Consider the following 12,412-nt stretch of genomic DNA (forward strand, 5'->3'; position numbering starts at 1 on the left):
CGCATGCAGGAAACGTAGATTAGTGGAAAAAGTTGTGCCCGTCTCTAATGAGGTGAGACATGTTGCTGTCTGGAAGAATTTAATTGGGTGATGAGCTCATCTGGAGAATTAATAAGCTGCTTGGCTCAAGGTGCTCCAAGTGTGACAGGAACAGAAAGACCCGTATCTGTCCGTCCCGGTTATCAATTAAACTGATCTTGCAAAGTAAACAATGCACATAGTTGATGCAGCTAGAAGTACTACGGTATATCAAATAGACATAATAAGTACGTTTTTGTACATATTGTTGGTTTGGAGAATGATTCCAGCATTTCTTAGATACTTTGATGATTTTCTTGCCTTGACTTTTGTGGCAGATATTACAATTTAGTGTTTATCGGAACAACTAATTGGAGCAAAACACAAAAGGAAATTGAACTCTTTATGGTTGAAGCCAGCTGGTATTGTCTAATGTCTAATGTCTAATTTTCTCTCTACAATCTACTCACTAAAAATTCATTTACAGGCTGTTTATTTTAAGTGGCACAAAGGAACTTAAAACAAAAAACCAACCCAGTAAATTAACTTTAGTAGGGTTGGGAGGTCATAAGCAAATATTCCTCAAAATGAAATTCAAACTCTATTAAAGTTAAAAAGAAAACTCCTGCACACCTTCTTCTTCTTCTCACCGTACACTTGTTTATTAAGCCTAATAAACAAGTGTACGGTGAGAGGAAGGTGGGCGGGAGTTTTCTTTTTAAATTTGGCTGCAGCTTTCCTTCTCCGACGCACCTTTCTGCAAATCCAGTGTGCAAAAAGTTTTCCACTTCGGAAACTCTATTAAAGTAAAAAAAAAAAAGGTTTCAAAAGTCATTTTTTTCTTCCATTAACCCCTCCTCATATTTAAGTTTACACCTGCTTGAACTCTTCGAAATGTTACTAAAAAAAACTGTTGTATATTTTTTTTAAAGGCTATTAAAAAGACATCTGTGCTCCACTGTCACTTTCCTCCAGAACAATGAATGGATCGTGGGCTTTTTAGCCGCCCCCTCGCTAACACTGCCCTTCTCTTGTAGACTATTGCTGAGTTCATCTCTGTCCAGACAAATTCTTTATAACTTTTAATAAGAACCTCAGTGGAAAGCTGTTTGAGGAAACTACGCCTCAATTTAAAACTAAACCTTTTTTCAATAGTGTAATATACTGCTAATATGAATGAATTGAATGAATGAATGAATTATTTTATTTTTGTGTCCGGACATTTAAATGACCCATCCCTCATGGGGTTACACAGACACATTAATTACATCAAAATATAACATTCCGGTGTGTAAACCAACTACTTCCATCTACAAATTATGATAATAAGCAGCAAAATAATAATAATAATAATAAATCAAATTAAAATTAAAAAAAAATAAAATAAAATATCACACACTAGAAAATGAACAAAAAAATGCAAAAAAAAAATAATACAAAAAGAATACACCCACAGAAATACCGACCCACACGCACACAGCCCCCCCATACCCAAGTCCTAATAAGTAGGCTAATAAGTAAGATAAGCTCCTGCATGTCTTAACTAAAAGGCCAGGCTTTACAAAGTGATAGTGATCTGTACATGTTGTGACACTGCAAAACAAAAGCACCAAGGCTTCGTTTGATCAGTGCTGGCTTGTAAATCTTAATGTTACAAACAACAATCTAATCTTTTCAAGGTACATGTTTCAGCTGATATAAATCATACCATTTACCGGTTTCTTCAAGGCTGAATGGTTTGCTTTGAGTTACTGGTTTCACTATTTAAGACTCAGCTCAATTTTCTTTGAACAGCAAAGCCTGTTAGTGGGAGAAACCTCATCCACTGGGAAAGTAGGTGCCCTGAAGGCCCAGAGTCTCACAGGAATGTTTGCAAAGGGATGTTAATAAATACACTAAAACTGACAGTAAACCCTGAGAAATGGCATCAGATGTTCACTTCCAATGACAATTGTTCTAGTTTCTTCTAAATCTCCATCTACAGTGCAGCTGATGAACTGTTTTCTTTTACAGGAATTCTGGCGCCAGGTGAACACAGTTTCCCATTCCAGTTCGTCATTCCAGGTAAGTTTAACCCTTTGACCTCAGTCCTATTTTCTAGGCATGCCCCTCACTTCTTTTAAATCTTTTCTTTTTTTTTTAATTTTCTTTATTATTATTATCCTCACATCTTACATTACACAGCTGGTGTACAATTGGTTTACAATTATTGTCAGGGAGAAAGAAAAACATCAGCATGTCAAAACATAGCTGTTGCCCTATAGTTGTGTAATGTTGAAAGAAACAAAACCTGCATATATTTATATTTTTTAAGGTAAAACGAACAAACAGAACTAACTAAAGACAAACACGCACAAAAAAAAAAAAGGGGGGGGGGAACAATGATGAATCAAAACAGGATGCGTTGCAGGGAGACCAAACTACAATATTATAAGGGTTTGGATATACACACACATAAAATGATGTACGTATAAAACGCATGAAACCTGGCAGTCCTTCAAACCAACAGAGAATTGACCAAGAAAGTAAAGGCGGGAATATACTCTACGCAGGTGGCTGCGTATCCTGCGTACCCTGCAAACGTGTCTGTTCATGCTCCACTGCGTACCTCGCGCTGACCTCGCGTACCACCCGAGTAGAGCCTGTCATACCGATGGTGACCGATAGGGGGCAGTAAGCAGAGCAACAGTTGGAAAAGCTACTTATATTAAGTAGCAGAAGTAGTAGCAGCAGCAGCGGTAGCCGATTAGAAAAACAAACACTTTTACAGGACAATATTGGATGATGTAGGAGATTATAACATCGTGTGAATGTGTGTGAATGTGTATGAATGTTTGGTGGTGGTCAGAGGGGCCGTTTGGCGCGATATGGCAGCCACGCTTCCGTCAGTCTGCAGGGCAGCTGCGGCTACAAACGGAGCTACCGGGAGGATGTGTGTGAATGAATAATGATCTCTGTAAAGCTCTGGGAGCCTTGAAGGAGCGATATAAAACCACAGCATTATTATTATTATTACTCTTTATTAATTTGTATTACTTATTTATATTACTGTTTTACCCCCTTCCCTGTATGTGTGTGTGTGTTGCTGCTACGTGAGTTTCCCCGTTGAGGGAGTAATAAAGGACTATTTTATCTTATCTTATTATTATTGCTTATTATCAAAAGTGGATAGTCTTTCCAGACTAATTTATCCAGCATTCTCCTTACCCATCTCAACAAGAATGACCAAACAATAAATCCAGTTAATTTTAGGTTCATATGGAGAAGTAGATGTCAATATATAAGAAAGATTAACATGGTAAAAAAATGTATTGTTCCTAATATGATTCCAAGTCATTCATTCATTCATTTGCAAGTCATTCAATAGTATTTTTATTGAAAAACAGAGTATTTCAAATAAAATAAGTCCCGTCAATTGACTCCTGGCTCCCGGCACCGCTTCCTCCCGGCTCCGGGAGGCACCGAGGCTCGGCGCGTACCTCCGCCGGGGCTCGGCCGCCGGGGCTCCGCCGGGGGTCCGTCGGGGGTCGGCCGACCCCCGGCGGCCGAGGCTCGGCGGCCGGGGCTCGGTGGCCGGGGCTCGGCATCCGCGGTACTCCCGGGGACTCTAGTCCCGCAGCACCAGTGAGTATTTTGACCGGAGAGATTATAAAATACCGGACTTCGGCATATTTTACCGGACAACGGAAACCCTGGGGGGAAGTTAAATATTGCATAAATATATGCACGGGGAACTTTCTCCAGGGGAGAGCAGCAGTGCCAGCCGGGATCAGACCGGGAACAGCGATACTAGCGGCCAGAGCGAGAACTGCAGGTCGCGTACGCGTTCAGTGTCTTTTTGAGAACGTGCACGTCGACGCGTCAAATGTACGCAGGATACGCAGGATACGCGAGACGTGACGTCACGCGTATCCTGCGTCTCGCGTACGCGTTCTGAACTGCAAGTATAAACGCGGCTTAAGTGAGTGGAGACAAGTAATTTAGTTTCTACATAACTGTGACTTTTGTATATAGGGGACCCATTTTGACCATGACCTTGTGAATTTGTCCATTTGTAGCCGAAGTGAGAAAGTAATCCTTTCCATTTTATATATTTCATTAACAATATCAGTCCATTCCTCCATTGTGGGGGGGTCAGGATGCAGCCAGTGACGTGTGATGGTTTTCTTGCCAGCAGAAATCACAGCACCAAATAGATATTTGTTGAGATGTCCTGTGAGAAAATTAGTTTCTCCCAGAATAAAAGTTTTGAAATGATATGGTATTTTCATATGAAACATGTTTTCTAATATTTTGTGCATCTCTTACCAAAAACGTACAATTACTGGACATTCCCAAAATGTTAAATCTTTTCTAACAGAAAAACAGTCTGGTGACGTCAGTGAAAGAAACACGCAAGTGATAACCTTTCTGCAGACTTACAAGGTGTTTCGCTCCCGGACATTTTTGCAGCAAGTGCAGACGAGTCACACTCACATCTGTGGTACCGTCTCCCACCTCGTGAGCTGGGAGACATTACGCAGTTAATGTTCCAAAGTTCTGGGTGGATTAAGCTGATCATGATACATCTATGAGGCAATACGTGTCACCCTTCCACAAACGCACTTCTGGTGCTGTTAAATCAACATGTTCAAGATCAAGATGACTTTATTAATACCCGTAGGTAGATTTGTTTTGCAGTAGATGGAAGAAGGCATCTCACACACAATCTTTACAGACATTAATTTGACACAGGACAAATACAGAGAACAGGTTTAAGACAGCACAAGACAGACTCACAATGCTCACTGAAGAGGATAAAAGTAAATATTGCCCACAAGGCAAAGAACAATAAATAGAGGTAGAACCAAGGTTAGGGTTTCTAATAAATAGACATAAATAAGTTAATAGCAGGAAAGACCTCAGCAATAAGTAAGATGCGTTAGGATTTGTTTAAAAGAGTGACAGCAGCAGGGACAAAGCTGTTCCTATAGCATGTGGTCCTAGTTCTCAGGACTATGAATATTTACAATGAAAACAAAAGATAATAGCAAAAATACAAAGACTGAACATATCTGAGCCTGTGAGGGCATGCACTGCAGTTCTGTCTGGTAACTTACACCCTCTCATGTGTGTTCTGAATGATAATGCCCCAAGGTTATTTTTAGTCACTATCCTGTTGTGCAGTCAATGTTTAATTGTGCTCCAGGCCTCTCTGTTTCCCCCTGTTCACACTATCCTAATCTTGAGAACATAAGCATAGGCCATGTCACCAATCATGTAGTAATAATTGGTTCCATGCAGAATCAGGTGCTTTTTTATGTTGTGATTATGGTTTATGTTTATGTTGTATGTGGGTACTGATGGTTTCTTGTTGCTGGACTCGCTAGATCAGGAATGTCAAATGTGCGGCCCGTGGGCCGCATGCGGCCCGAGAGAGATTTTCATGCGCCCCGCGAGAAGTTTCCAACGCAAAAAAACGAAATGTTAATTTACTAAAAAGGAAGGCATAAATAATTGCCATGAACGGCAGCATATCCGATAATATATTTCTTCTACAAATCCATCGTTATTCCACAAAGAAAGCAGTTTTCAACACTTTTTTAGTTTTCTAGAATGCATTTCCCGATTTTATTTCTTTGTAGACGGTCGTTTATTTTTATGAACTGACTACTATTATATATTTTAGCAGGAAAAATATCACTGCTAAAAAAGATGATAGAAGATATTTATTCAGAGAATTTCAGTTTTGAATACGAGGATAGTGACAAAGTAAAACAGTTAAAAGAGAAGTGCTGACTTTTTCGGCACACTGGCGTAAATATCCGCACCAATTTTGAAAAATAAATACACTTAATTGTACTGGAAAAATCTCTAAATCACAAAGAAACACTCTCGGATGTAATAAGAAATATTTTGCTTTTAATGAAATTTCCTATAAAAAAAGCGAAATATAAAAAAAACATACTTGTTTCTGTTTATCTTTGTAAAATTATATTAAAAGTATCTTACATCATTTGAAAAAAAATGAGAAATTTCAAGAAAAGATCCTGAAGAAATATATTTTACATAATTAGAGTGTAAACAAAGTGCATATTCCTTTGAAATTAACTAAACTGATATTGGATTAGATAACAATAGTAAAAAAAAAGAATTAGAGAAAAAATTTTCCGCACCGTTTTTGTTATTTTGAGCGTGCGGCCCGCGAGAAAAAAATTGGTCAAATCCGGCCCGCCAAGCAAAATGAGTTTGACACCCCTGCGCTAGACCATCTTATTGCAAGGCAAACTTACCTTCGGGTACAATAAAGTTGAACTGAACTGAATCAATAATGTAATTCGGTTAAGATTTTGAACCTCATAGGTGGATGAGGCCCAAAAATGTGCAGTGCGCAGTTCAATGCCATCACATATACTGTAAATCTGTGAAGAGATGAATTACTGCAGCTGTTTCCACAACCTGTGTTTGAATGTTGTTGCATTTATGAAGCCTCTATATTACAGATAACTGACTTTTCTAAAAGCAAAGCTTCAAGAAGACAGGACTCGTGGACTGCTGCATGAGATGGATAGGATCTTAGTGGTAACTGAATGTAATAATATTCAACAAACATATATTAAATAATTGAAATATGAGAACATAAATAGTTGGAGTGATGGACACATTGAACCCCAGGATGCGGCTGAGGAACATGAGAACATCTCTGCGAGGGAGAGCTCTTTGTTGTTGGGAGAAGCTTTGCACCTCACACAAAACTGTGATCAGGTGGTTTAACATAATTTCTTATGACTAGCAAAGCTCAGTCATCTGGAGTCGAGGCATCAGGTGTTTTTCTAGCTTTATTCTTTGGAACAAAGGTGTTGAAAGATGCAGGTGTGACATGATGGATCCAAATAACTGAGGGATAAATCAGGTTTGATTAGATAGTGGATGAGTTTGTTCCACAGAGACATGTGGTACTCTGTTTTGTTTTTCTCTCTCTCTTATCCTCTGTAGATTAGTCCATGCACACAGTATTTTTGCTTTGGCACAAATAAAAAAAAAAAAAAATCAGATTGCCTGATGATCTGATTCCATCACCGAGCTGAGCCTTAAAGCCCACAAATGTCCTCCCACTTCACTGCTGATTTTATGTGTTAGAACTCGCCACTGATGTTGCCTGTGACTGAGCTGAGGAGATGTTTTTAAATGTTTAAGAATCGGAATCGAATCGATTCTTGACATTTGAATCGATCCCCAGCCCTATTTTGTCCCGCATCCTCAGGGAGTTTAAGATGTGTTTTAATGACGTTTTTAACCGTATTTTCTGAATCTTCCTCCGCCCGGGTTTTATTTCGATAGCCCACTAATCACTGATTTGTATATCCTGCTTGGTTATTTTTGTGCAGATTATTTGGGTGAGTTTCAGAACCTGCTGTGTGTTTCCTCTCTGCTGGATCTGAGCATCACTTCTGTCTGATAGGCTACTTTCCCCCAAAAGTGGTTATTTTTATCCTGCTCTTCTTAAATTTCCTACCCAACAGCCTTTCGTCCTGTTTCCCCCACCCTGCTCTGCTTTCCTCGGGTCACAAAAATGCAGACCTTGTTAAAGTCTGGACAAGAAATGCCAGCATCAGTCTGAGAGGCTGGCAGCTCTGATAGAGATCTGCTTGGATTAACATCACTCCTTTAGCTCGGTCTTCCCTGGTAGAGAGTAGCAACATGACATGTAGCCATATCTTTTTGGTTTTGCTTGTTTTTTTCCTGTTTCTGCTCCCTTTTCTGTGTTTCCATTTGATACATAAGAAACCTGTGGTTTGTGCCTGTGGTACTTTGTTACACTTAAGTGTCTGTAACGGTCAGTGTCTAAATCGCATTTTCTTCTCTAACCCATCAGCTGCTGTTCCCACTTCTTTCGAGGGACCCTTTGGAAAGATTGTTTACCGCTTGAGGGCGACCATTGACACGCCCCGCTTCTCCAAGGACTATAAAGCGCAGAAGCCCTTCTACTTGCTTAACCTTCTCAACCTCAACGTGGTGCCTGACATTGAAGTAAGTGTTTGCACCACATGTATTTTCTCTTGTCTGTCACCTTGTTGCTCGAGTTTCATCTGCTCACTTTGCTATTTTGCTGAGTAATTGCATAGAAAGAGTGGGAGAAAGTTAAATGTAGCACTGCTTTTTCTTTATTGATGAGGCATTTTTGTTTTTCACTTAATGCCAGAGTGAGATATCAATAATTTTCTCCTTTACTCCCACCGTCTGTGAATTTCTGGAACTTAGCAGCAGTAAATAATCAGTGCACCATCAGCTAACGAGGGCTTAAAATGACTTACAATGCCACAAATAAACAGAGGTGTCAAGTAACAAAGTACAAATACTTTGTTACCTTACTTAAGTAGACATTTTGGTTATCTATACTTCACTGGAGTAATTATTTTTCAGACGACTTTTTACTTTTATTCCTTACTTGGTGCTTGGCTTTCAGCTCCTCACCGAATACAAGATCCTGCAATGTTCCTAACGAAGTGTCTTTCATGACGCTAGCTGATGGAACTTGAACTGTATCCTCGTGTTTTGTCTCTAAACAGCAGAGATGTCAAGTAACGAAGTACAAATACTTCGTTACCTTACTTAAGTAGAAATTTTGGTTATCTATACTTGGTAATCTAGACGACTTTTTACTTTTACTCCTTACATTTTCACGCAATTATCTGTACTTTTTACTCCTTACATTTTAAAAACAGCCTTGTTACTCTATTTCATTTCGGCCTTTAAATAAAAACTATCCAGTTAAATTGCTCCATCCGGATAGAGTGAATTTGGTTGTGGTTGTTTCAGATGTTCTTGTCCAGTTTTGTTCTTACATCCGTTCCCTCAGATTCCTGCAACTAAACTTGGATGTACATTCCAATAAAGGTTAGGATAAATGATAACATGCCTCTGAAGTTTGACTTTTTGCACCATTACAATACTTATAGGCAACTAGTCATCATATCTCCTGCTCTCTGAAACACATGTTAATGCTCAATAGTACACATATATGGTTCTTTAATATATTTGCATTATACTAAGATGCATTCATTTTCAATGGCTTTTGTCCTTAATGGCTTTTTTCCCCCTTACATTACTTTTACTTTTATACATTAAGTAGTTTTGAAACCAGTACTTTTATACTTTTACTAGTAAAAAACTTGAGTTGATACTTCAACTTTTACAGGAGTATTTTTAAACTCTAGTATCTATACTTCTACCTGAGTAATGAATGTGAATACTGAAGACACCTCTGGAAATAAACAGACCCTTCCTCTCTGTCCCTGCAGTATCCGAGTTACGCTGTGACCACAAAGAAGTTCAGCTACCTTCTGGTGAAGACAGGGACTGTGATGCTGAAGGCTCGCAGTGATCTGAGGGGTTATGTCCCTGGTCAGGTCATCAAGTTAGCCACTGAGATCCACAACAAGTCTGGCAAAGACACCGGATACGTACTGGCCAGTCTCATACAGGTATGTTATAAAAAATGAAAAAAGAAAGAGATGTCCTTTTTTTGAAGGAGGGTTTAAGCACAGGATATAATAGTACTCAAAAATCAGGTTAAGTGCATACTCTGATGATAAACACCACCACATACTAAATCATGAACATGTTTATTTAATGGAAACTAAGCCAAAAATAGCAAAGACGTCACACAAACTATCAGGATGTGATTTTTCCCGTTATATCTATTATGGGGAATATTTCTTCTTAAAAACAAACTGGTTGTAAGTTATGCTTTAAGGTCTGTTTCTTTTGCCGCACCAGAAAGTGACGTATAAGACGAAGCGGCCGGTGTTTGATCTGCGGACCATCGCAGAGGTGGAGGGAGCCGGAGTGAAGGCCGGGAAACATGCAGAGTGGAGAGAGCAGATCATCGTCCCTCCTCTCCCTCAGTCCGCACTTGCCGGCTGCAGCCTCATAGACATCGAATATTTCATTCAGGTCAGAGCCTTGCGTGCCTGTGTTCGGTTTTTGAAATTAATCACAAGTTTGTGGGTCTGTGAACCATGAAAACTTTAGCTGCTGGTTTTAAACTCTCAGTGTACATTTTTGGCTGTTTGTAGCTTATATTTTGAGAGACCTGCTGCCTACATGCTAGCAAACATACTCCTTTTATGTTGTATTGATTTAGTCCGGGTTGGAATTACTGAATAATTGATTATGTACACTCAAACCTGCACTTGAGTACTCTTCTAGCTATTATAGTAATATTATTATGATTATTTTGGTTGTTTTAAGCTGTTTTTGATTTTAGTTTTGCAATTTTCCATTTTTTTTTTAAATGTCATGATGAAGGAAGGCTGCATCCTTATTAAAAAAAAAAAAAAAAAACATTGATATACTTCCACCAGCCCTCCCCTTTGACATGCAACTGTAGTTGTTTAGTCGTGTAATCGCTCATCGTTTATTAACCATTATGTCTGGAGAATAGTGAGAAAGCACCATAGACAAATACAAATATCCAGAAGTGTTGTTTTCACCAGTTAATTTGGAAAATAGGTCACGTGAGGGACTTTGTAACAGTAGATTTTAATTAGATTGTAAATTTAACCCACCTACACTGTAATGAGACCAACTGTGATAAGCTTTAACTGCTGCTCCCTTCATGAATCCCTCCTCGTGTGACAGGTGTCACTAAAGTCTCCAGAGGCGGTTGTCACGTTACCCATCTATATTGGGAACATTGCTGTGAACTTGTCTCCATCGAGGCTCATGCCCAGCAGCCCAGTCCCTGCTGCTGCGGCAGGGGTGACACCCAGCGCGCCACCGGTGGAGTTCCCAGATTACCCAGAGGACGAACTGTGCGCCGGGGGCATCGTTAGTGAGGAGCTACCCACCAAAAGTCACTCTCAGCAGGATCCCACAGGGCAGCAGGTCACCATGTCCCCCAGCGCCTTCAGCCACGCTCCCGGTGCGGCGCTGCCTCCCTGCCACGGGCGACCCAATGCGTCCGCACCCCTGTTCTGCGTTTCAACTGGAGCCACCATACCTTTCTTCACAGAGGGAAATGTGACGCCGGTCCCCACTTCCTGCTCTCTCATTCTCCCTCCAGAGTACAGCAGCTGGGACTACCCTCAAGGTTAGAAGAAATAAACACATTGACTAACGTGATATCAGCTGAAACGGTGACTAGCTGTCCGTGAGTCATCCTTGTACGTGCTCAAGCTTTTATTCTTACATTTCAATCTACAATTAGTTGTGACTTACTATGAAAAATCTGTACCTACCCTTGCTGATGCAGTGTAAGCAGTGAGTCATTAGGACTGTGGACTAGGCCTGTTTTGAAAAAATCGATTTCCCAATTCTAAATCGATTCTCATATTCATTCCTAAAAATCGATTCATATGTCTAAAGATCGATTTTCTTTTTTTTTTTTTAATTTTATTTATTTATGTATTTTTTTTTTCATCATTACAACTTTTGGTTATTTTTTTGTTTATCCCCAAAAAAGGAATGTTTTGTTGGACACGAGAATAACTGGTGCCATGTTTTTGCCTTTAAATATGTTTAAAGGTATGAAAACATTAAAGTGTTAGGTTATAATTGCATAAATTGTTTATATTTCATTACTTTATATACTGTCTTGGGGTTACATTTGCAAAAAATGATAAAAACCAAATGCTCAAAAATTAAAAACCAAAATAGACCGAAAATGGAACAAATAAAAACGGAATGTGGGTAAAAAACGATTTCATCCGTCTCTGTTTCCTCCCTGGATCTATTTGATAATTCTGACCCACGATGTTTCTGAAAGCAGTTCTATCAGCATTCTGGGAGCTGATTGGTCCTTACAGCATCATTAGCTGCAATACTTGCTGTTGAATCTCAATATAATACTAGTATTAATATGTATGCATAAATACAGTCATATCATTCATGCAACAGCTCAAAAAACAGTTTTAATAACACTAACCCAAATCAATATCGGAATCGAATCGGATCAAATGTTGATAATCGATTCTGAATCTTAAGAATCGGAATCGAATCGATTCTTGACATTTGAATCGATCCCCAGCCCTAGTGTGGACGGTAGGACTTCCCAGAAACTTCCCACTGAAAGTTAAACTGGAATTTTGGAAATTTTCAAACTGAAAAATTTCCATGAGAATTAACTGGAATTAAAATGATTTAACAATAATGTATGTTAATAAATTGAAAGTTTGTGGTCTACAAACTTAAAAGTCAGTGATACCGGTATCAGATTGATGAAGCCGTGAATCGTATGCATATTTTATTTGAAAATGGCTTTTAATCTGTCAAAGACACTTGTTTGGCTCCTCAAAGTCCTTCAAGTCCCTCTTGCAACCCTCTACTTTTTTTCCTTCTTTTTGTTTGCATATATATTTTGTCAGTGTATATGCATTTAAATCTTTGCAGCAGTTAGCATTTCGTGCATGGG

The 12,412-nt window shown here is 39.2% G+C and overlaps 1 protein-coding gene across 1 annotated transcript in view; it reads left to right on the top strand.

Annotated features, from left to right (window-relative positions):
* The window catches only part of arrdc1b (arrestin domain containing 1b), a 51,767-nt gene that overhangs the window by 33,694 nt on the left and 5,661 nt on the right, over window positions 1–12,412 (top strand). Inside the window, exons 3-7 of the mRNA XM_061734469.1 lie at window positions 2,032–2,082; window positions 7,874–8,028; window positions 9,300–9,482; window positions 9,778–9,954; window positions 10,642–11,092. Coding sequence (XP_061590453.1) covers window positions 2,032–2,082; window positions 7,874–8,028; window positions 9,300–9,482; window positions 9,778–9,954; window positions 10,642–11,092 — 1,017 coding nt within the window. The remainder of the gene's footprint in view (window positions 1–2,031; window positions 2,083–7,873; window positions 8,029–9,299; window positions 9,483–9,777; window positions 9,955–10,641; window positions 11,093–12,412) is intronic.

The sequence above is a fragment of the Cololabis saira genome, chromosome 11, assembly GCF_033807715.1.
Source record: "Cololabis saira isolate AMF1-May2022 chromosome 11, fColSai1.1, whole genome shotgun sequence".
Taxonomy (NCBI): domain Eukaryota; kingdom Metazoa; phylum Chordata; class Actinopteri; order Beloniformes; family Belonidae; genus Cololabis; species Cololabis saira.